The following is a 21629-nucleotide window of genomic DNA, read 5'->3' as shown; positions in this document are numbered from 1 at the left end:
TGTGAGGATGTACACAAAATCCAAAACATTATATTTTTAATATTATTTCCAAGTGTAAATAGTATTTGATCACATCAACACATGTGCTCTACAACATGTTAGTTCTTCTTTAAGAAGCCCTCCTGTTCTCCACTCATTACCTGTATTAATTGCACCTGTTTGAACTTGTTACCTGTATAAAAGACACCTGTCCACACACTCAATCAATCAGACTCCAGCATCTCCACAATGCCCAAGACCAGAGAGCTGTGTAAGGACATCAGGGATAAAATTGTAGACCTGCACAAGGCTGGGATGGGCTACAGGACAATAGGCAAGCAGCTTGGTGAGAAGGCAACAACAGTTGGTGCAATTATTAGAAAATGGAAGAAATACAAAATAACGGAAAATCTCCCTCAGTCTGGGGCGCCATGCAAGATCTCACCTCGTGGAGCATCATTGATCTTGAGGAAGGTGAGGAATGAGCCCAGAACTACACGGCAGGACCTGGTCAATGACCTGAATAGAGCTGGGACCACAGTCTCAAAGAAAACAATCAGTAACACTCTACGCCGTCAAGGATTAAAATCCTGCAGTGCACGCAAGGTGCCCTTCCTCAAGCCAACGCATGTCAAAGCCCGTCTGATGTTTGCAAATGACCATCTGAATGATCCAGAGGAGGAATGGGAGAAGGTCATGTGGTCTGATGAGACAAAAATAGAACTTTTTGGTTTAAACTCCACTCGTCATGTTTGGAGGAAGAAGAATGATGAGTACAACCCCAAGAACACCATCCCAACCGTGAAGCATGGCGGTGGAAGCATCATTCTTTGGGGATGCTTTTCTGCAAAGGGGACAGGACGACTGCACCATATTGTGGGAAGGATGGATGGGGCCATGTATCGTGAGATTTTGGCCAACAACCTCCTTCCCTCAGTAAGAGCACTGAAGATGGGTCGTGGCTGGGTCTTCCAGCATGATAACGACCCAAAACACACAGCCAGGGCAACTAAAGAGTGGCTCCGTAGGAAACATCTTAAGGTCCTGGAGTGGCCTAGCCAGTCTCCAGACCTGAATCCAATAGAAAATCTTTGGAGGGAGCTTAAAGTCCGTGTGGCCCAGCGACAGCCCCGAAACCTGAAGGCTCTGGAGGAGATCTGTATGGAGGAGTGGGCCAAAATCCCTGCTGCAGTGTGTGCAAACCTGGTCAAGAACTACAGGAAACGTCTGATCTCTGTAATTGCAAACAAAGGTTTCTGTACCAAATATTAAGTTTCGTTTTTCTGGTGTATCAAATACTTATTTCACACAATAAAATGGAAATTAATTATTTAAAAATCACACATTGTATTTTTCTGGATTTTTGTTTTAGATTCCATCACTCACAGTTGAAGAGTAGCTATGATAAAAATTACAGTCTTCTACATGCTTTGCAAGTGGGAAAACCTGAAAAATCAACAGTGTATCAAATACTTGTTCTCCCCACTGTACATGCACACACAGACACACACAAGTCCACTTTCTCACTATTCTCTTTACTTCACTAGGAAACTGTGAGAAAGCAGGTGTTCATACAACTTTTGACAGGAACCTTCTCTGTTCCCAGTGGGCAAACTCCACCCACACTGAGTGACACTCAGCAGAAGTGGAGGAAAACATGAATATTCTCTGCATGACTCATTTGTCTTGATTTTAATCAGCAGGTCAATTTGACCCTGAACAGTATGTGTGTCTCAAGTTCAATTATAAAGATCACCCATTGAAAAAAAAATAAAGTGCAATATAAAAAATTTTACCAAAGATCAATTTCAAGGAAATTATTGTTTCATTGTGTCTAGGTTTTTTCAGTGGACATAAAAAAAATTAAATCCCATTTTTTATGTCTAAATGAGTAAGTTGTCGTCATTGATCCTTAATTTCTGAGAAATAAAAAAACATCATTGCACAAATATTGATTGAAATGGTTAGTATTGGAGTTAAAGATCAGATACAAAAATGTTTTGGAGGAACTTTTTGGTTTCTGACACTATTAGCATGATTAAATACTCCCCGGGTCAAACTGACCCACGAACATTATTGCTGTACCTCAGAAACAAACATAACAGGAGGGTTAAAAATGCCACTTGTTTTATTAGATGAATGTAACTGTTATACCTTTTATGTCTTTGTTCAACAAAATGACCTCTTAAAAGTGATCTGATTCATTTGGTTTCAACTACTAACTACTATCGTGTTCCCATCCATAAGTCTTCCATGAATATCTGAGTGATTTGAGGTTATTGCAAATATTAGCAGTTTAATGTAAGAACTGCTGCTCTTCTGGGTTCAAAATACGTAACTGACTAACTTTTTACTTTAACTAGAACACTTTCTTTAACACATTTGTGTAGCTTCATACATGGCCTGTGGCAAAAAGGACTTATTGGCTATTCTTATGTCTTGCAAAATCTTCATACAGGGGAGAATTGTGGATTAGAAATGTATGTCATGTTAACGAGTTTATCCACCTTTTGAAGCCAGTTGGTTTTCACAGGATTTTATTTAGGGGTATCAGAGAAAAGAATGTTTAAAATTATTGATAGTCATGTAACCATTTCATTTCCACATTCCAGAAATATGTTACTTTGAATTAATCAATGAAAAGAAAAATGAAATCACAGTAAAATACTTTGACATACTGACAAAATTTAAAAATTGTTCATTTAGGAGTCATACTTCTGTTGGGCACTATACTGTTGAAAAATTGAGTCAGAAAACTATAGACTTTGCAATCATACAGTCACTTCAAACATAACAACAGTCAAATTATTGGAATAAATTCAAGAGATTTTTAAGTAAAGCTTGGTGGGGTAATTATCTACAGTCTTAATCTGCAGTAGACAAACTTTTAATCATATTTGAAATATACTTATTTGAACAGTTGTTACTTTAAACCATTGTTTCCCAGCTTACGGTGATAACCTTGAGGTGAAATAGTAAAAAAGTATTCAACATAAAACTTTTCATTTTAACCTACATTTTTTTCAACAAGGGTAACAAATCAAGTAAAATACATGACTAACATTAAAGGTTTTACATGAGTAAAATATCCTCTGTTGCAACATCACACTTTAAAACTCAACAAAAAAGGCGTCACTCATTCAGCACGAGTTAAATCTTAAATGTAATTTTACATGTAAGTTAATTTTACAAGAATTGTCCACAACAACTCTATTGTTGCGGTCAGCAACAAAAGAGTTATGAGGTGTCACATGGTGTCAGAGGTGACTTGGGCCCCGGGGTCACAAAGGAAGGTGCAGAGACCATCTGCTTTGCTTGCTGCACACAAAAGATCAACTCTGTTTAGGTAAACAGGGCAGAGGCGGCAGGACTAGGGCTGATTAAAACTACAGAAAAAGGTCAGCAGAAGTGCATATTACATTAGCATTTTAAAGGTCTGCTGCTGATGCCCACATAATTTATGTTAAGGTTCAGGGTTGATCATTTCCATCAATTCGCAGTTAAAAGGGAAAATGTTACAGTTTGCATATTACTATGTGGCAATTTATTTTAAAATATGACAGTTACACAGATGCGTACTTTTTTGGCAGTGCAGTTTTAGAGAATATTACATTTTAAACTAATATACATCGCTTACTTTCAGCAGAGATAAACAGCCATAATGTAATTTAGCTCACAGAATGAAGTATTATAGCTGTCCTTCAAGAGATGAAAACCCTTTGAATATTCATGGGTAGTCTTTATCTCACAGGAAAAGTAAAAATCTGGAAACAAAAATCAACTATGGTGTGTTTGGTTTTGCAAAACCAATTTAATTTAATCTTAACTTTTTCATAGTTGAAGAAACTATTTCTATTGCCACTGCAGACTTTTACTCCCAAGGAATGAACCTTTTTAGAGATGTTTTAAAACCTGATTTATATCTGATTTACGTGAATGTTTCTACTTCCAGATGCTGCTGCTTCATTAATCTAACTTTAGCATGACTTTTGTGTCACCCATAGCACTTTAAATAATGCAGTGGATGTGTTGAGTGAATATATGCCAGTAAAGCACTATGAAGAAAAACACAGACAGCCAGAGTATATCCTATATTTCAGTGCAGCACTTCTGGGAGCCTGCTAAAATCTGAAGATGAAAAAAAGCTGCTCACAAAGGATTTGATGTTTTAATGAAAGCAGTGAAAATGTACATTTTATATCAATTCAAACCCCATAACAGGTGTTATCCAGACCTGAATTCTGGCAATGCTGAAGAAATGTCTCATGACTACTATAGTACCAAGAAAAGAATCACCAGTTTCATCAAGAAAATGAAGAACTTGGTGTAAATTTGCATTTACTCTTCTAAAACAAAACCTTGAATTACTTTAATGTAATTTAGGACTTCATGTTGATATATGTGACTTTTTGTCCAACAATATTTTGCCAGAAACTTCAAACTAGAATACCCTACCATATAAGGATTGCTAATAGGTTAATTTTGGGACGGTTTTTAAAACCTAGGTCTTAACTTTATCATTTTGTTTGAAAACTCAACAGTTTTTTTTCTAGACTCAACAATGGACTTTTGGTTCACTCATTTGTCAATCTAGGAGACGGAGATGATTATTTGACTGTTCATCTAGCATGATCATTATTCATCCCTTTGGTAATTGTAAAAAACAAGGGGAATAATGCATGATTTTTATTTTCTTTAAATATACAGTACATCTAAAAGGTGTGGCATGTTAATGTATTAAGGTTTATGAAAGAACAAACAGCATGAAGATCAAAAGACACCAAAAAGGTCAGCTGTGTTGAAACTTAAAGCATAGTTATGTTGGAAAACCAATTTCCCAAGATTTAAATAACTCACAAATATTGATCAGTTCATCATACAGAAATTGAAAGAATATGGCAAGCCTACAAGCTTACCAACACATAGTTGTTAATCTAAGCAATTAACCAGCAGCCACAAGACTCCATACAACTCTGGATGAGTTGCAGAGATCCACCAATCAAGTGGGAAATTTTGCTGACTGGATAACTATTTGTTTGTCACTCCTAAAACTGGGACCATCATGTTTTGGAGATTCTTTGAAGATGCTTTTGCTCAACAGGGACAGAGTTGATGGAAGATGGATGCAGATGAGCACAGAGTAATGCTATCAGAAAAGCTTGAAGAGGCAGAAATTTAGATGAGACCAGAGAGAAAGTTCAATTTCCATCTGAACACGATACTTGACATATAGGAAACAAGGATTTATTGCAACTGCTATTGCCATTTCAACATTTACAACATATCCTTGAATGATAGTCTAACATTTGTAACCCTGGAAAGTACTTCAGTCTAAATCATTCCATTGTGACTCTGGCTGTACTTCCTGTCTTTCTCATTTGTTCTCCAATTACTCTGCGACCTTTAGCATATTTTGTGCTTTAATTTCTGTCAGATGACAGCATATGCTGCAAAGAGGCATGATCCAACAAGCTACATATGGCATGCAAAATATCAACTCGTGACGCCTATTAATTATATTAATTATCAATTATGGCATTCCAAAAAGTTATTTGTAATATCAATATTTTGAAGACAGATGTTGTGATGATTCAGCTTCAGAATTGTTTGCATCTAGAAATATGTGTTAGACCTTGGGGAATGTTTAAAACCATGCATCTTCACTTGGTGTTGATTTATAACTTTAAATTTCAATAAAAAGCATTTGCTTGGTTTACATATTTTTTTTGCACTACAAATAGATTCAAATTATTTATCTGCATTTTAGAAGACAGTTTGGCTTAAGTAGTGATGTTACGAGATGTGCCGAGGCTTCGAGGCGTGTGTCGAGTAATGGAGGGGGCGTTTCCGTAAAGCACGTATCGAAGCTTGCTTCATTTAGGGGAGGAGCCGAAAACGATGACGTCCGAAGCCTCGCTGCCCGGCTGTACCACGTGACTGCTTCGGGAAGTGGCTCAGTTTGGCGCGGGGTTTGACAGCTTTAGAAACCCCACAGGCTCCATTCAAAATGTGGGTTGTTGTAGGCGAGTTGCGGTCAGTTGAGAGAGTGGATAGAGTTTTGATAGTTTGGATAGCAGAGTTTGGATAGTGGTTATTTCGTTTGAGACAGTTAGTTTGGTGTTTGGAGAGTTTAGGAGAGAGATAGATAGGAGATTTAGGAGCGCGAGGACAGGATAGGAGTAGGATGGAGCCAGCGAGAAAGAGGAGGATTTCCCCTATGTGGGAACATTTCGATTTGATAAGCCCTAACAAGGTAAGGTGAACTGAACATTTGCAGATGCATTAGGTTTGCTTATGAGGAACTGTATTTTTCACTGTTTCTTATTTTCTGTAAAGGTGAGGTGTTTATTGTGCTCCAAGGAGTTGGGGTACAATAATAACACCTCATCCATGTAGTGTCAAAAAAGAGAAATCGTTTGAAACCAAAAACTGTGGAGAAATTGTTGTTTCTTAATAAAAATGCATGAAATCATCCAAGTTACACAAGCATTAGCCTATTCACTACCCCTCCCTAGTTCCACAAGCACTTTCACTGTCCTCTGCCTGATTAAGCCCAGGCCATTTTTCTAGAGTCACAGAAAAACATTATTACACAACATGCCATATCACATGACACTACTATTTTGGGAATAATTACACACAGAGAATACATTCAAACAATATTTTATTATACACATATGTGTATACATAATTTATGTAGACAAATGATTTCGTCCTACACCTTTTGTGAAGTCATTCCCAAGAGCCATAATAGACAAAAATTCAATGCATCACACAGTGTTAAGATACAGCTGGCTGTGATTATACACCTGGCCAGTAGGTGGTTTCGTGTGCACATGAAGCTTCAAGAAATGAACCCTTTCTCGAACCAGTTGACTCAAGTGGTTCAATGCCTCATGAGGCTTCATCTCACCATCACTAGGCTTAAGCCATTAAAGTAGTTTTGTTTCCTGTTGCATTTTGTAGATATCAACCGTGGCACATTCAGCTGAGTTGGTTTCTGATTTGCTTTCACACCAGGTTTTATCACCTAATTAGCAAACCTGAACCACATCAGCGATTATAGTCCTTGGTATAAACACCCCTCTAGCGTTTTGCTTTCTGCATTAATTTCCTTCAAATCTGCAGTTAAACACCAAGATTACACCAGACTTTGTAAAAAATGAAGAAAAAAAAGATTTATACTTATATATAAATGCATCTATAAAAATTAAACCAATATTTAGTTTGAATATTGTCATGTTCTGAGGTATTATAGGAGCTATCAAAAATTGTAATCTAAAGCATTGCATAGCAAAGAAACATACATGTTCCTATTTGCCATTTTAATTGGGAAACAAACATGCTACATTCCTGATCAATCATGGCGAACCTCTTTAAGAGACAGAACTGGAGCTGTGACTGAAGTGGATTCTCCTGGGATCTGTAGTGGAAGCAGCAGGAACAGGAGGAGGGGAGGGGATCACATGGGAAGCAGTCAGGCTGCTGTCACATGGTTTGTGTTTGTAAGTTCAGTTAAAGCGGAGGAGGAGTTTGCACAGAACTTTGAGAAAGAGGAACAACTGCAGCATTTTTCATGTGGCCTTTCAACAAGTTGAAACACTGAACGATAAAGTGCGGAGGTGCTGCTTTTGATTAAAAAAAACTCACCATTATTATGGAAATCCCTGCAATAAACTTAAAGGTGAGTTTGTCAATTGTTGTCAATGTCTTATTTTATAAAAAAGGTTGTGTTTGGACTAGTTTTAAGCAACGACTAACGTTAAATTTCATGTGTCACAGTTCTCGTAATTCCACTGTGTGGCAACCAAATTCCCTGATTAAGAAACACAGAGCCAGGGATTTTAAGACAAACAAGAATCATGTTGAGGATAAATGCATTGTAGATTCTCAGTTGGCAAATATGTAGTCAATTTTGACACTTCCTTGTGTTTAGCATTGGCACAAGTCATAACAGAAAAGAGACTATGACAAAAATAAAGCTTTCAAGATCAGAAATTCTAATCTCATCTTTTTTTTCTTATTCTGTCCAAGATGATTAAACATGTGAAAACAATATCTTTGAACCCATTCAGATACAACTGATCACACACTTGCTATTTAGTTGTGGAATTTCCTGCTTATCGTAGCTGAAAAAAGCCTGCATGTAATTTTTCTTTTATTCTCAATTAATGTGTTGTTTTCTTCGTTATTAAATATTTTTGAAATAACCCAAAAGCCTATAAAAGGGGAAAATCTTTAGGCTGTTCTTTTCTGTTCCAGGCGATAGTGCTGGCACACTGGTTGCTCACTGTGTGGTGAGTGTGAGTTCTTGTTTTTTTTATTTTTTTTTTGTCATACATCTGAGGAATTTCTCTCGTCTGAACACACATATACACACTTTCTCTCTTGTCTTAGCCTAACTCTTACACATACCACACTTATTTGTGTATAAATAACTCCAGGAGAGTATGTCAAATGAGAATCTTTTGTGAATTATATATTTTAAAAATAGCCTATTGTTTCAGGGGCAGCATGATCTACCTTCCCTCATCTTATGCATGGGGGAACTTCACTGTTTTAGCAGTTGGAGTGTGGGCGATTGCACAGAGGGACTCCATTGATGCTGTTCTCATGGTGACTTTTTTTTCTTCTTCTAAAAGTTGTCTTACTATCATGTGACACATGCAGAAGTCTAACAATAGACCCTGCATATCCAAACTAACCGGTGGATGCTCAGGGGTTCTATGAATATCTCTTTGAAAAAATATCCTTCCCTTCTCTTTGAATGTCTGATCATTTCCAATTCAGTACAACTCAAGGAGAAAATATTCTTCTAATATGTTCTCTTGTTGAACTTTTGATTTAGGTTTTCTTTTTAAACTAATAAGTCGTAACTCTGTCCTCATACCTTATGTTGCCTCTTCACAGTATATGCTTTCTCTGGTGTTTTTTGTTGACAAGTATGTAACAAAAAAGACAAAGAATTCATAGATTTTTAATTTAAAGCAGTGAGGACATGATTAGATGTTTCCTTTTCCCAAACAAAATTATCCTCTGGTCTCTGGGGAACTAGAACAAATGTAGCATTTATTCTACAAACTTAGCTGCATTAGTTTAAGTAAAAGTTCAAGCAGAAGATATTTATTTTCTAACAAAGGGAACATTTTTCCCATTATTTTACCTAAGCTGTTCAAAGCAAAAATTACTTTCTCTGTGAATGAATCAGAAATAAATTCTGAAATGTGACAATCTCATTGATCAAAGCTACATTCAAAGTCTGTTTCTATTGGGTTTTAGGTTACTAAAACCAAGAAAAGACTTTCTATCTTCTTGATGTGGCAAAGTTTTAATTCTGTGAACTCTTAGCAGAACTTTTGAAACTTTTTTTGCAAGTGAAATGGAACGATGGGAGAGTTGTACCCTGACTGCATCTGTAAGAAGGAAAACTGATGAGCAAGAAACCTTTAAGCCCAAGCTCTTATTCTGCAAAGTCAAAGTCATTTATTTAATCAGACAGCCAGTTATTAATTTGTTGTCTTTTAAAATGCTACTTTAAGGGTTTTCTTTATTTAAAGTGAGGATTGCTGGGTTTGTAGAAAAGTGAAAACATTCTTTACAGTGGTTGAAGGCTAATAGTTCATCAAATGGTTCCCCATTTTAGCTGATTTCATTCAGAATCAACAAAAAGTGGCAGGCTATTATTTATTTAATCAAGAATTAAACTTATTTTTATTTATTCACAAAGACTTGGAAAGTAGAGCATGCCATCCCAGTTTTAAAGTTCTACAGAGAGTACACCGACTCTCTGTAGCTCAGAGAATAGACATTAAGATGCTTCTGTTAGTTTACAAATTACTGAACCGCTTAGCACCAAAACACATTAAAGATCTGTTATTGTATCAACCTTCCACACCACTCGGGTCTTTTGGTTCTGCTCTGCATCCCCAGAACAAAACCAAACATGCAGAAGTCGCATTCACTTCCTATGTTCCACTAATCTGGAAACTGAAAATCAGTCGAAACACAAGTACCTTTAAAGCAAGGCGAAAACCCCAATCTGTTTAGATCTGCCTTTGATTTAAAATAACTTGAACATTGATCAGCAAATTTGATGTGTTTTTGTACAAAATATAATTAAATTTAGTGTTTTTTGCTTGTTTCATAGTTGGTTTGTATTATGCTTTTATGGATTAAAGCATTTTGAACTGCTTGGTTGCTTAAATGTGCTTAACTGAAGTTATATATATATATACAGTATATATATACATAGTTTCTAATTTTAAAAAAATTCAAAGCAAATTAACACAAATATATTATACCATTTTGAAAATGTATTATGCCAATTTGATTACTAGTACATTTGAGAGAGAAGCAACACTTCTTTTTTCAAAATATTTTTAGAAAAACAATTTCTAAAATTTTTGTTTTCTAAACTGATTCAAATCTGTAAATATTATTTCTGAGGATCCTGATGAAATTAGTTTTGTGGCCTAATTTTGATTCTAACCGCTGTTATTCTGGGAGGAAAAAAGTTAGGATGAATTTGCAATTTCAGAACCAAATAGCTCAATCATCTTTAAACACCAGGCTCGCCACAAAAAAGAATTGAGCACCTGACTGTTGTCCGAAATGTAACTCTAGTCTCATTCATAACTGGACTGCTCATGTTGTTCCCATACTCCTGTATCTTGGCTTGACGGATCAGAACATCCGTTCTTTGTGTTTTCAGTTATTTTGAGAACTTTTGAAGAGCTACTCCATTAACCTGTTCTGTTCTCTTTTTTTCATCCTGTTATTATAGTTTCTTATGGGAATGGCTGTCACCATACTGACCGACATTGTCCATTTTGGGATCTTTTATCCACTGCATCCGCTTGTGGCCGCAGGGAGCTTTTCCGCAGGCATGGCTATCCTCAACCTGCTGCTTAAACCTGTTTCTTGTTTCTTTGTCTACCAAATGTACCGTGAACGAGGAGGAGATTACAACATCAACTTTGGTAAGAACCAAAGTTAAATATGCTGACTGAATGAGCTTGCAGACTTTTGAGAATGGAAAAATGAGAAACCATTTGACAGTAACTGAATTTTAAATGCTTCTAAACATATTTGTAGTTTTGTATTGGTTCAAATTTTAAACAACTCCAACTCTTCTAATACCATTTTATCTTTTTATTCACCATTTTACCTTTTATTTTATTCATTTACTTTTGCTCTGTTCAACAGCTCTTTCTGGTAAAACTTTGTTTCAAACGACCAGTAAATGAGTCCACACCTTACTTATTAGTAACAGTCGCATGACCTTTTTTCTTTGCACTGAGATAGCCGAGCTGCAGCTCGACTCGGCCAAAAGCCCCTTCCCCACGAGTTGCTCATAAATCTGAGTCACTTTGAACATGGGATTGTACTTCATGGACAAACATGCTAACGCCATCACAGAGGGTGAAATGAACTATCTATAATCTGAACAGAAATAGCTCAGTCCTGATTCACAGAAAAAGATTTGTCATTATGAGTGTTGAGTTAATTGGTTTTCTTTTTTTCTGACAAGGAAACGGATGAGTAACTGCTGGTGAGACGAAAAACACATCTTTCTAATCCATTACTTGGAGCCATTGATTTGTTAGCCCAAACCATTTAGCTATGAGCTGTTTTATTTTAAAACAGTAAGTCATGATGGGTATGGAAATCCTTCGAAATAGTTATCTTTTCACATATCTCTAGTACTTTTATTTATTGATAAAAACATTTAATCTTTCCTGACTGGAGTGCTTTCATGCTTTCCATTATGAGAAGTATAAGAAAAAATGGTAATAACAGAACAAACCAGGAGGTCGGGGTTGTGGCGCTAATTGTTTTTCAGTGCAACTCAAAACGGCAGTTGATGAAACATATCTCTTTGCTCCGGGAGAGATAATTGAATATTGATGAATCTGGTCTCTTCATGGTTTTACTTTGCACAGCAGGGAACACTCATTAGACTTTGTTGTGACTGATGAAAGCAGCTAATGTTACTCTCTGACTGTGAGTAGTTTAAATTGCTGTCTGATTGCATTGCGGGCTTTACACTACTGACCGCGATGGAAACCAGACAATGGGGTGATGGGAAATGGATCGCTGAATTGGGCTGTCGGCGATCTCTGAATTTTGATTGCACATTAAGTTCATCTTTTTATTTCTTAATAAATTCAAAAAATTTGAACTGTCACTAATTTGGTCTCAAACTGACGATCCAATAAAAGTGTCCATTTTCTTCTCTAACCAAAAAAATAAGGGCTGTGTAGGCAAGCGGGGTGGCAGTTTATGAGGAAAGTATAAAGCAGCTTTATCCATTCCGTGCTAAAGTGTATTTCAGCAAGATAATGAATGTGTCATTAGTGTGTGAATGCTTTTATGAGCGAAAATTAGCTCTGTGTTTACAGCCTAAAACTGCTGCAAGATGTTATTACAGTGATTCATAGGGTAAAGTGCTTTGAATGGTTTAAAAAGTCCCTGTACCAAAACAGTATTGTTAAACTTTTGAAAGTGAGAATTTTTAAAAAGTTGATTCCATTTGCATAACCAGTCGTGATAAGTTTTTAGGTTCCTGCTTTTTTCTTTATTTTGTATAAATACATAAACGAGATTAAAAAGGTATTCTCAAGAGCACATTTTGTTGAGAATACCTTTTTAACAAAGTAGGGTTGTTGGAAACCCTACTTTGTTAGGGTTCCCAACAAAGTAGCTTGTACACTAAATGCTTTTGCTGCTCAGATACAATTAAAAAATAATTGTTATAAATTTCAGGGTAATCTTTACATTGTGATTATGAAACAGATTGTTGTTAATGTTTCCCATCAGAGAGAGGAGCCAGCACAAAATTAGAGCAAACATATCTAATGTTACTTGCAGGGGGAAAAGATTGTAAGCTGCCCACAGTCTTGAAAAGAACTGATTTGATTTGTGTTATACAAACTGAGAAGCTACAGAAAATGAATTGTTTTTCTGTTGTGTGAGGTGTTGAATCTTCTGTATTCTTAAATTAAATGTTATGCCATATTGGCAGTATACACTTACAGTACGTCATAATTCAAATTATTTAATTTGCCCTGTCAGTTTATATTTTGCTTTTAACTCACAATAACAATGAATAATTGTTATTGTGACCATTATTATTATTATTAATATGATGTGCTGCTAAATTTATCAGCAAAATAACACTGTAGAGTTGTATCATCACTACAATAGTATTCAGCATAAACTTGTCTACTGAGGGATGTGTTTTTATTGCACATTGATTTTTCTAAAGGGATATGTCTGGACTTCATGTCACTCAGTTCAGTACTCTTATCCTTACTGGGGAGCTGTGGTAATATTACATGTCTTCATTTGTCTTTGGATTGTACTGCTGTGAAAGGTCTTCATTTTGAAATGTGTTATCTATCAGGTGCCAACACTGCCAGGTTTTGTTACCTGTGGAGAAATAAGGGCCTGAGTTAAGATCTTAGCTGGATTTTTTTTTTTCTGTCAAGTTTGTATGTTCTCCCTGCATGTGCATCCCTGCAGGTACTTCGGTTTTTTCCCAGTAATATGTTAGTTCTCTCCCTCTAGTTGGTAGATGTGTGTCTGTGTGTTTGCCCTGCATAGCTCTACATTGCCCTCTGATGGACTGGTGACCTGTCCAGTGTGTATGCCCCACCTCTAAACCAATAACTAGTGGAGATGGGCACCAGACCTCCTGTGACCCTCCAAGGATTAAATGTCTAGAGAAGCTACTGCAGATGGATGTTTTGATATATTTTTTTCTCTTACTAAGTTTTGATGCAATAATGAGCCTGAATGTTCCTTGATCATTCTGTAGCCAGCATGTTTTTAGCAAAGGCACTTGTTGTACAGCATTTAAGGCACTAGAAACAGCAGGTTGGCTCCAGACAGATTAGAATGGATTTTCTAGGTTTTGAATTCTCTAGAAAAACATTTTGTGATGTTATACTTCTGACAGATATACTTCTGTCTCTGAGATTTTAAGAGCCCAATGACTTGTTTGCTTTGATAGTATATTTAGTGTCCTGCTCTGATTCTTTAGTCAGAAACTCACTGTGAAATAAAATGTCTATCCTCCAAATGAAGAAGAATTTAAAAACCATGAAAAACTGGTGGCGTTTTCTCACATACACCAACATTATAAATGCATTTTTATATTAAGTGGGAGGAGACACTGTCCTTGACTTTTTTATTTTATTTTATTTTTTCCCATAAGGAATTTGAAGATTTATTAACTCGCACTTCAAAACAGACCACCACTTTAAGTCAATTTATCTTTAATGAACTGAAATACAGGGAAGCTTTATGTGCATCTACTTCCAAGAACCCATTTATTATAAATTAACCTAATCTTCTATGTTGTCCTTCTCATGCAAATTGTTTTTGCAGTACATTGAAGCTCAGATTTTGATTTTTACCAGTATTTCCAATTGGCAAACACACTCAAATGTTTTTTTTTTATCTCTAGAAAAAAAAGTCAAAAAAATAAAAAGTAACCTCTCTGTTAAAACATGCATTCTTTTTCAAATATCAATGACTAAAATCAGTAAAATCTTACATTTAGCTTTGTAAATTTAATTCCTTCAGGTGTATTTTGGAGTTTGTCAGCTTGAATCTAGCTGTTTTGTTTTCTTGCATGTTATTTGTTTCTCTGCTACACCAGTTTGTTTTTAGCATGTTTTCATCATTTATGTCTTCTCTCACATCTTTTTGCCGCTGATTTCTTCTCTCTCAGACTTAGAGACCTCTGTGGACAGTCGGTGCACTACGGACAGTGCAGACAGTGCCTTTTTTGGCCGCCGCTACTGAGCCCTGGCTTCTTCCTTTTCTACCATTTCTCTTTCCAAATCATCCTATTCCATATCCTTTCACCCAAGAAGTAAGATAACTAATAGACTGACAGGACACAAGATACTTTATATTTCCAAAAATTGTTTTATATTTTTTTCACAGCAATTTTGTGAGACTCTTTGCAATATATGTAAATGTTTTTGTCTTTTCTCACCCGCTCAAGGACACAAAAGAAAAGTACAAGGTTTTTCTTTTGTTTAACTTGTTGCATTTCTTTTGAATTTCTGTACTGCTACTTGGACTCTTTGTGCTTAACTATGCAGTCATGTATTTCTGTGAGTCTAGTCTGGTAAATTTCATCATCAGTAGCTCCTCATTAACATCCCATACTTGCATGCCTTGTGGTTTGCATGCTGTATTTTTTTTAATTTTTTTTATTGTTGTTCATCATGTATTCAAATTTGCATCTTATGCATCTTTTATCTGAAATTCCAGTGTCCAGATGCCTCATTTATCTCTGCATACTTTGTGTATTTAAATCAGTGCACCATGATGTTGCACTTTCCAAAATGGGACAGAATTAAAGTTAGCAGAGGTCTAATTTATATATAAAAATATTGTATTCACATGAGATGTATTTCCAGTCTTCTTATTCTATACTATTCCTCTGAAATTTAAAAAAAAAAACAACTTCTTATTTAATTAGTATTTAAATGTGCAAGTTTGTCACGATTAGTCTTGCTTACATATGGTTATACAGCCTTTTGAACTTCTACAGAAACATCATTGGTATTCTGGCCATGGTGGAGCTAACGCTTTTGGTTGCAAAGCGTCACATAAAATCATGTGCCTTTCCAGAAGTCACTGTAAAGCATGTTAACATCTGATATAAAGAACCTTTTAAGCTGTTTCCACTGAAAACCAAATTATAGTGACTTGCTAGAGACACACTGCTACAATACAAAATCTCAGGCCAGAGCTTACTGAAGTGGTTTCCTTTCTCAAAATAACCGCAGTACACACATTTTATCAAACAGTTCTGAAAGGAGGGATAACTTGAGAAATTTGATGAATCTGTGCCTGACTAACATTCTTACAACAGCTTGGTTTTTCAGGATAATGAGAAAAAAAATCTGTAAAATAAATATGCAGGGGTGTTCATAAAGCTGTATGGCTTCAAGGTGTGATTAAAAATGTTGCATTTCACAATGTAAGTTGGTGTTAAATGTTTCTGATGTTTCTCTGCAGGTTTTCCTTCTGTATCCCGAAATAGAGATGCCTATCAGTCCATCGACCAGCAGGATGAATCTTCAAGTCCAACAAATTCCTTCAACCAGGCTAAGGACACCAAACCAGGAGTCAGCACTTACTGAGAAAAGTACATAATTAAAAATGTAGTCTGTTTTTGTTTCTCACTTTTTATATGCAGAGTTGTAAAGTCCTTTAAAATCAATTTAAAATAGCATTGCAGGGTCACTCAGCTAAGCCAATTGAAATAATCTGGGTTGTATAGTGAAATATGCCAGTTACATTTTAAGTTGAGGTTCTGAAAGATTTCTGCTTCAGTGCCACAGAAGAATATAATCAGATGACAAGCCATGGTTTACAGTAATGCCTAGAAGCAGGTCTCTGATTCTTTTAGCAGAACAGTGTTGGATAAATAAGTAAGTTTTTGACTTGCAGTCAAAACTTTTCTGAAGCTTGAAAACATGTCAAAAACAAAAAATATATAGGTTTACAGACACTTCTTTGGCTTTTTAAAAAGATATACATTCAAGACTTGATACCCAATACTGAATTGAAATACGTTTTCATATAGATGAGTAAGATATTAGTTTATTCACAGATGAGTACAGTTTTGTGTATGTTTAGTTAATAAGAAAACACACCATTATGTCTACTGTAAAAATGACAAAATATCGTTGGTATGATGGTTCTAACACAATTATTCATTTTAAACACCAAGCTGACTCAGTAACAGTCTCGTTGATCTTTCACTTATTCCCTTAAAAGTGAAGGGTTTCTAACCTGCTTTCAAAATACTGTCATGAAACGGCGCTTCATCTTAGAATACCAATTACTTGCAGACCACATACTGTGGAGTATCTCATACATCCTGATGGGTTATGTGAATTTCCCCACAAATAATAAATGCTGTCATATAGACTCATGCGCAAGGAAAAAAAAAATTTCTCATTAAAAGAGTGTTTTATGCACTGTGGATTGCTTTTTTTCAGTTTTCATATCTGTCAGAGGTTTTCCGGTTGTAAACCTGACGTATGCCTCAGAATGGGGACGTTGTAACTCTGCTGATCATGTTTTAGGTGTGTGAAACTGTCAGTCCTCAGCTAAACTGGGTCAAACCTTTTTAACATATTTGTATACAGTAACTGCAGTATGTGTGAACATACATTTTATCACAACATTTCAACCATATTTAAGCACACAAATATTTAACTCACTATATGCAGTTTTTACCCCATGCAGTGCTGTGAAAAAATGTTGACAATTTCTTCTGTTTTACCTGTCACCTCTACATGTTTTCAATCATGAAACATTATGTGAAATAAAGTAATGTAATGTTAGGCAATGACCTCAACTGAGGCAGATGACTGCAGCACATTCTTGGTTATTTTTATGCTGCATCGGTGAGTAACTGATGAACCCTGGGAGTAACTTTAGTAGAGCAGTCATGAGGGAAAAGTTCAACACTGTTCCTGTTTTCTCAATTTGTAGATCATTGCTTTTGATGTGGTTTGCTTCGTGAAACCTTAAAAATGGTTTTATTACCAGACAGATGGATGTCAGCAATATTGTTTGAAATCTTTAGGCCTACTTCAGGTTTTTATACAATTTGAACCACGTTTATTTGGATACTATTTTCCTTAAATGGAATTATATAATATTCAAGTGATGCTATGAGAGAAAAACAGAAGAAATCTTTAAGGCACTAGTGCATTTTACAACATGGCAATGTTAAGTCTGCAATTTACAGAGCAATCTGAACAAAATGTACCTGCTGGATTCTTTAACATTTTGTTTTGTAACACAATGTTAATTTATTGCATGATTGTTTTTTATCTGTATCTGTGCTCTGACTGAATATTTTGCTTAATATTGATCATATTGTTTTTGTTAGTTTATTTTGATTTCTCAAAATAAAACAATTTAGCCATTTTCATTTAAAAGATAAATAAAGTACGATATGTATTGTTTCAAATGAATTTTCAGCTGCTGTGATTTAGATCTCGGTTTGGAGTTTAGTCACAGTTGGCATTTTCTGACTGAAGCGAGTTACATCTTGGCAAATGCTTGACTCGTCTTTTTTTTCCTTTGTCGCATTTCTGTTTCCTCTCACCCTGCTGCTCTCAGAAACCTTTTTGTTGTTTGCCTTTTTATTTATACTGCCAGACAGCACATTTATCGGTGTGTTTTTGTTGTGGTAAATGCTTTTCACACTCTTTTGTGTCTCCTACGAGAACTAGAACACCTTCACTCTGAAGTCATTTTCTTTTCAAAGCTATTCTGAAGCTCACACAGCTGGCATAGAAATAATGGTGATACTGAAGGGAATTATAAGAAGCATGAATTTATTGTTCACAGAATTTGAATGTGAAAATTTGACCAATGATGTAACTTCACATTCATCACACCTCTAAAAAAAACAGTAAGAATTCCTCAATGGATTACAAGATTCGGTGTCCGTCGACTGTAACGCTACCCTAAAGATTTTTCTTCTTGATTTTCTGCATTAGGTTTAGAAACTCTCTGGGTTTATGGGTAAGAATATTGTCACCTGTTTGTAAATTGCTCTGCCTTGTAGGCCTCTTGGGAAAACTTGAATGGAGGACAAGGATATTGAGTGCCAGTCCTCAAAAGCTCTATAAGTAACAAATGCGCGCTTTGCTCTCCTTGTGTTTTACACTTACTAACTCACCTGCATAAGAGTAAAGCTACAAAATGTCCTCAAATGTCAAAAATGTGCAAAAGGAAAATAGGAGTTTAGTCTCGTTTAGCTTAGTTGCTTATTAATAACAGCCTTCAGTCTTCATCTAAAATTGACTCTGGTATCCATTATGTACCTCTTCACTGTAGTTCATATGTTTTATGGTTTGAATCAGGTGAGGTGAAACTGGATTATTGGAAAACATACATTTTTCATTATTTATTTTATCGAGATGTAACTAATATTCCCATCATAGCCAGAATATTCTACAAGCATCAATAAATGTAACAGTAGATGGAACAGCTGTTACTGGATGTTTAATCTGATGCTATCAGAAGCCGAGTTCCACAATTACAATTACCTGTAAAGCAATTATTACTATCTTTCTTTTGAAACAACTACAATGCAGGAGGCCATTTGAGTTCCTCTCTTCTCTATTGTGTAATTAATAGGCAGCCAATGTTAATGACTCGTTTGTGCAAAGATCGATGCCGTGGCTCTGAAGCAGCGCTGAAGAGAGAAGGCGGGGGTTGAAGGTGGACAGGAGCAGTGAGGGAACGGGGGGAGTGAAGGTACAAGCAGCAGCTCAACAAGCTGTTGATTAATAAGGAGCTGCTGGGCTGCCTCTCCTGAGCATGCATGCATATGTGCACAGCTCTGACATCCTCCTCAGGCTCACACCTGTGATTCCTCTGAGTCAAGGACACTTTCACTCAGTGCAGCAATAGGAACTCAATTTGTCAGCTTTGTTATTGCATCAGTGATGATGATCTCTGGAGAGGGTTGAGAGAATGATGGAATTGGCTTCAGGTGTGCCAACTTTCTACACACAACTAGGAGACACATATTCATAAGTGTGTCTCTTAATGTCATTTTTATTTATGCCTAAATTTCATTATATTTTTGGTGTTGGCAAAGAAAATCCACCACATATGAACCAAGTGGCTTGACTGTGACACTTTAAAATAATAGTAAATAATTGTTCACCTTATAGACAGTTTTCCCCAAGTTGCTTGTCATATTCTTCTGCTTTATTATTTTCAAAATGATCGGAACAACAATCAGGATCTCAGTCTAATTCACAATTTATGGCCCCCATTGTCCCGTCAGCAGTCTTATCTGCTGCTGTTTTTGGTTCTAAAAAAACAAGAACTTGGTAGTAAAAAAAAAAGTAAAGCATGAAGCTCCCAAGATACTGCTGCATATTTAAATATTATAAATAAATTAATGTGCCTCATGAATCCAAATATGACAAAAGATTTTTAGAAATATTTGAAAGTGTAGCCAGAAATGATTATTGTGAAAATGCGACACTAAGAGCAGCTCCAGGGTTTATACAACATGTTTGTCATTTTTCTTTTTAAATGTTTGTAAATTGTTTTAAGGTCAAAGAAAGCAGAATATTTTGGGCAGATTATAAGATTTTGATCTAGAGAGTGGCAAAGTCACACCTTCTTCAGTTGTATGGTTTATCACAAGAAGCAGTCATGCTTAGAACTCACAAAGATGGGGGGAAATGTTCACATGTGAAATTGATTTGTTGATTACATTTTTATGCCTCAAACATCTTGATTTCCCAAAGAGGACACATCCAACCCTTGACCTTTTTCACACCAAACCCTTGGTCATCTGCCATCAGCAATAATGGCATCAAAAGTGATTCAAACTAACTCTTTAGTCTACAATTTCCAGGGAAGAGGGAGGTCAAAAGCTCTCCCTCTATTTGGAAGGAACAGATAAGTTTTATTTGTTAGCAAACAAGAAGAAATAAAATAAACAAAAAGAAACAGACATATAGTCTATCAAAGCTTTTCTTTTTTAGTTGAGGCAGAGAGAAGACAGCTTTAAAATATAAAATAGTGGGGTAATAGTTATTCTGAATAGTTACATGTTCTCAACACAAAACGTGCATTTGTATAACTTGAATATGAAGACCCTGGTGTCATCCCATGACGAATTTAGCTGTTTAAAACCTGTAACATTTAACAGATGTGTATCGGCAAATTCAACCAGCTGCTTCATAACGTCCTATTTATTTTACTTCTGACAAAAGTTAGCTTTTAATTCTTGTAAAAAAAAAAATGCACAAACTTGAATAACATGAACCATTGGAGCATCTCAAACTAGTTTCTTGAACACAACAGTGAGTTTATTGTGCTGTATTGGTTTCCACACTCATTTCAGAGTTCCCTGTTGGATGTGATGGATATGCAGCAGAAACAGCAGCTTCAATTGTGACACTATCATGGACAAAAATCTCTGAGAAATGTTTCCAACAGCTTGTTGAATTTAAATGGCAAAGATTTTAGGCAGTTGGGCAAAGAGGATCCAACCAGATGCTAGTAAGGTGTGCCTAATGAATTGGCCAGTGATTGTATTTTAACACACAAACAAGAAATTGCTCTTTGAAAATGTAGCAACAACTCATTAATGTATTGGCCTCGCTTTTTAATTTTGGACTGAGAAAAAGAGCCAATAGGAAGTTACCTGGCCCCATGCAGGGAAACAAGCGTCTGCTGAGAAAACAGTTTTATTACACCAGTAGGAAATTGGATGTTTTCTCTTAATTTAACAATTTATGCAAACTGATTTTTAAAGACATCATACTATTTGTACTGTGAGCTGTTACCACTGAATTCACTGCCTTTTTTTAACGACCCCCAAATCACTAAACACAGGTTTAATAAATGTGATTCAGAACCCCGAACAATCCTTTCTGGAATGGATCTTATTATTTTATAGTACATAAAAGATTCATTTAACTGATGAAATATAAAAAGATCTAAAAATACATCTATCACCAGCCAAAAAATCGTAAGAGTAATTAGAGTTCTGTATTCACCATATTTATATTGCCATTATAATTATATAACAGTTGCAGTTTTTTCTTCATTCGCTTTATTTATTTTAA

General features: G+C 35.8%; 1 protein-coding gene across 3 annotated transcripts; it reads left to right on the top strand.

Moving 5' to 3' along the window:
• Positions 1-7498: 7498 nt before the first annotated feature.
• agtrap (angiotensin II receptor-associated protein) lies at positions 7499-19015 on the top strand. 3 transcript variants are annotated; one of them, XR_004337089.1, is made up of 6 exons: positions 7499-7663; positions 8242-8276; positions 8487-8595; positions 10763-10958; positions 14717-14860; positions 16021-16144. XR_004337089.1 is itself a non-coding variant. In XM_032549411.1 (5 exons), the coding sequence occupies exons 1-5, from the start codon at positions 7637-7639 to the stop codon at positions 16143-16145; spliced, it is 492 nt and encodes a 163-aa protein (XP_032405302.1). In that variant the 5' UTR covers positions 7503-7636; the 3' UTR covers positions 16146-19015. The 3 variants fall into 3 exon arrangements, 2 of the variants coding, with proteins under 2 accessions (XP_032405302.1, XP_032405303.1); XM_032549411.1 differs by lacking the exon at positions 14717-14860 and having other exon boundaries at positions 7503-7663; positions 16021-19015; XM_032549412.1 differs by lacking the exons at positions 7499-7663; positions 14717-14860 and having other exon boundaries at positions 8242-8282; positions 16021-19015.
• The last annotated feature ends 2614 nt before the right edge of the window (positions 19016-21629 follow it).

The sequence above is a fragment of the Xiphophorus hellerii genome, chromosome 20 (genome assembly GCF_003331165.1).
Source record: "Xiphophorus hellerii strain 12219 chromosome 20, Xiphophorus_hellerii-4.1, whole genome shotgun sequence".
Taxonomy (NCBI): Eukaryota; Metazoa; Chordata; class Actinopteri; order Cyprinodontiformes; family Poeciliidae; genus Xiphophorus; species Xiphophorus hellerii.
Note: the sequence above shows the minus strand (reverse complement) of the source record. Positions and strands in the feature narration are given on the sequence as shown.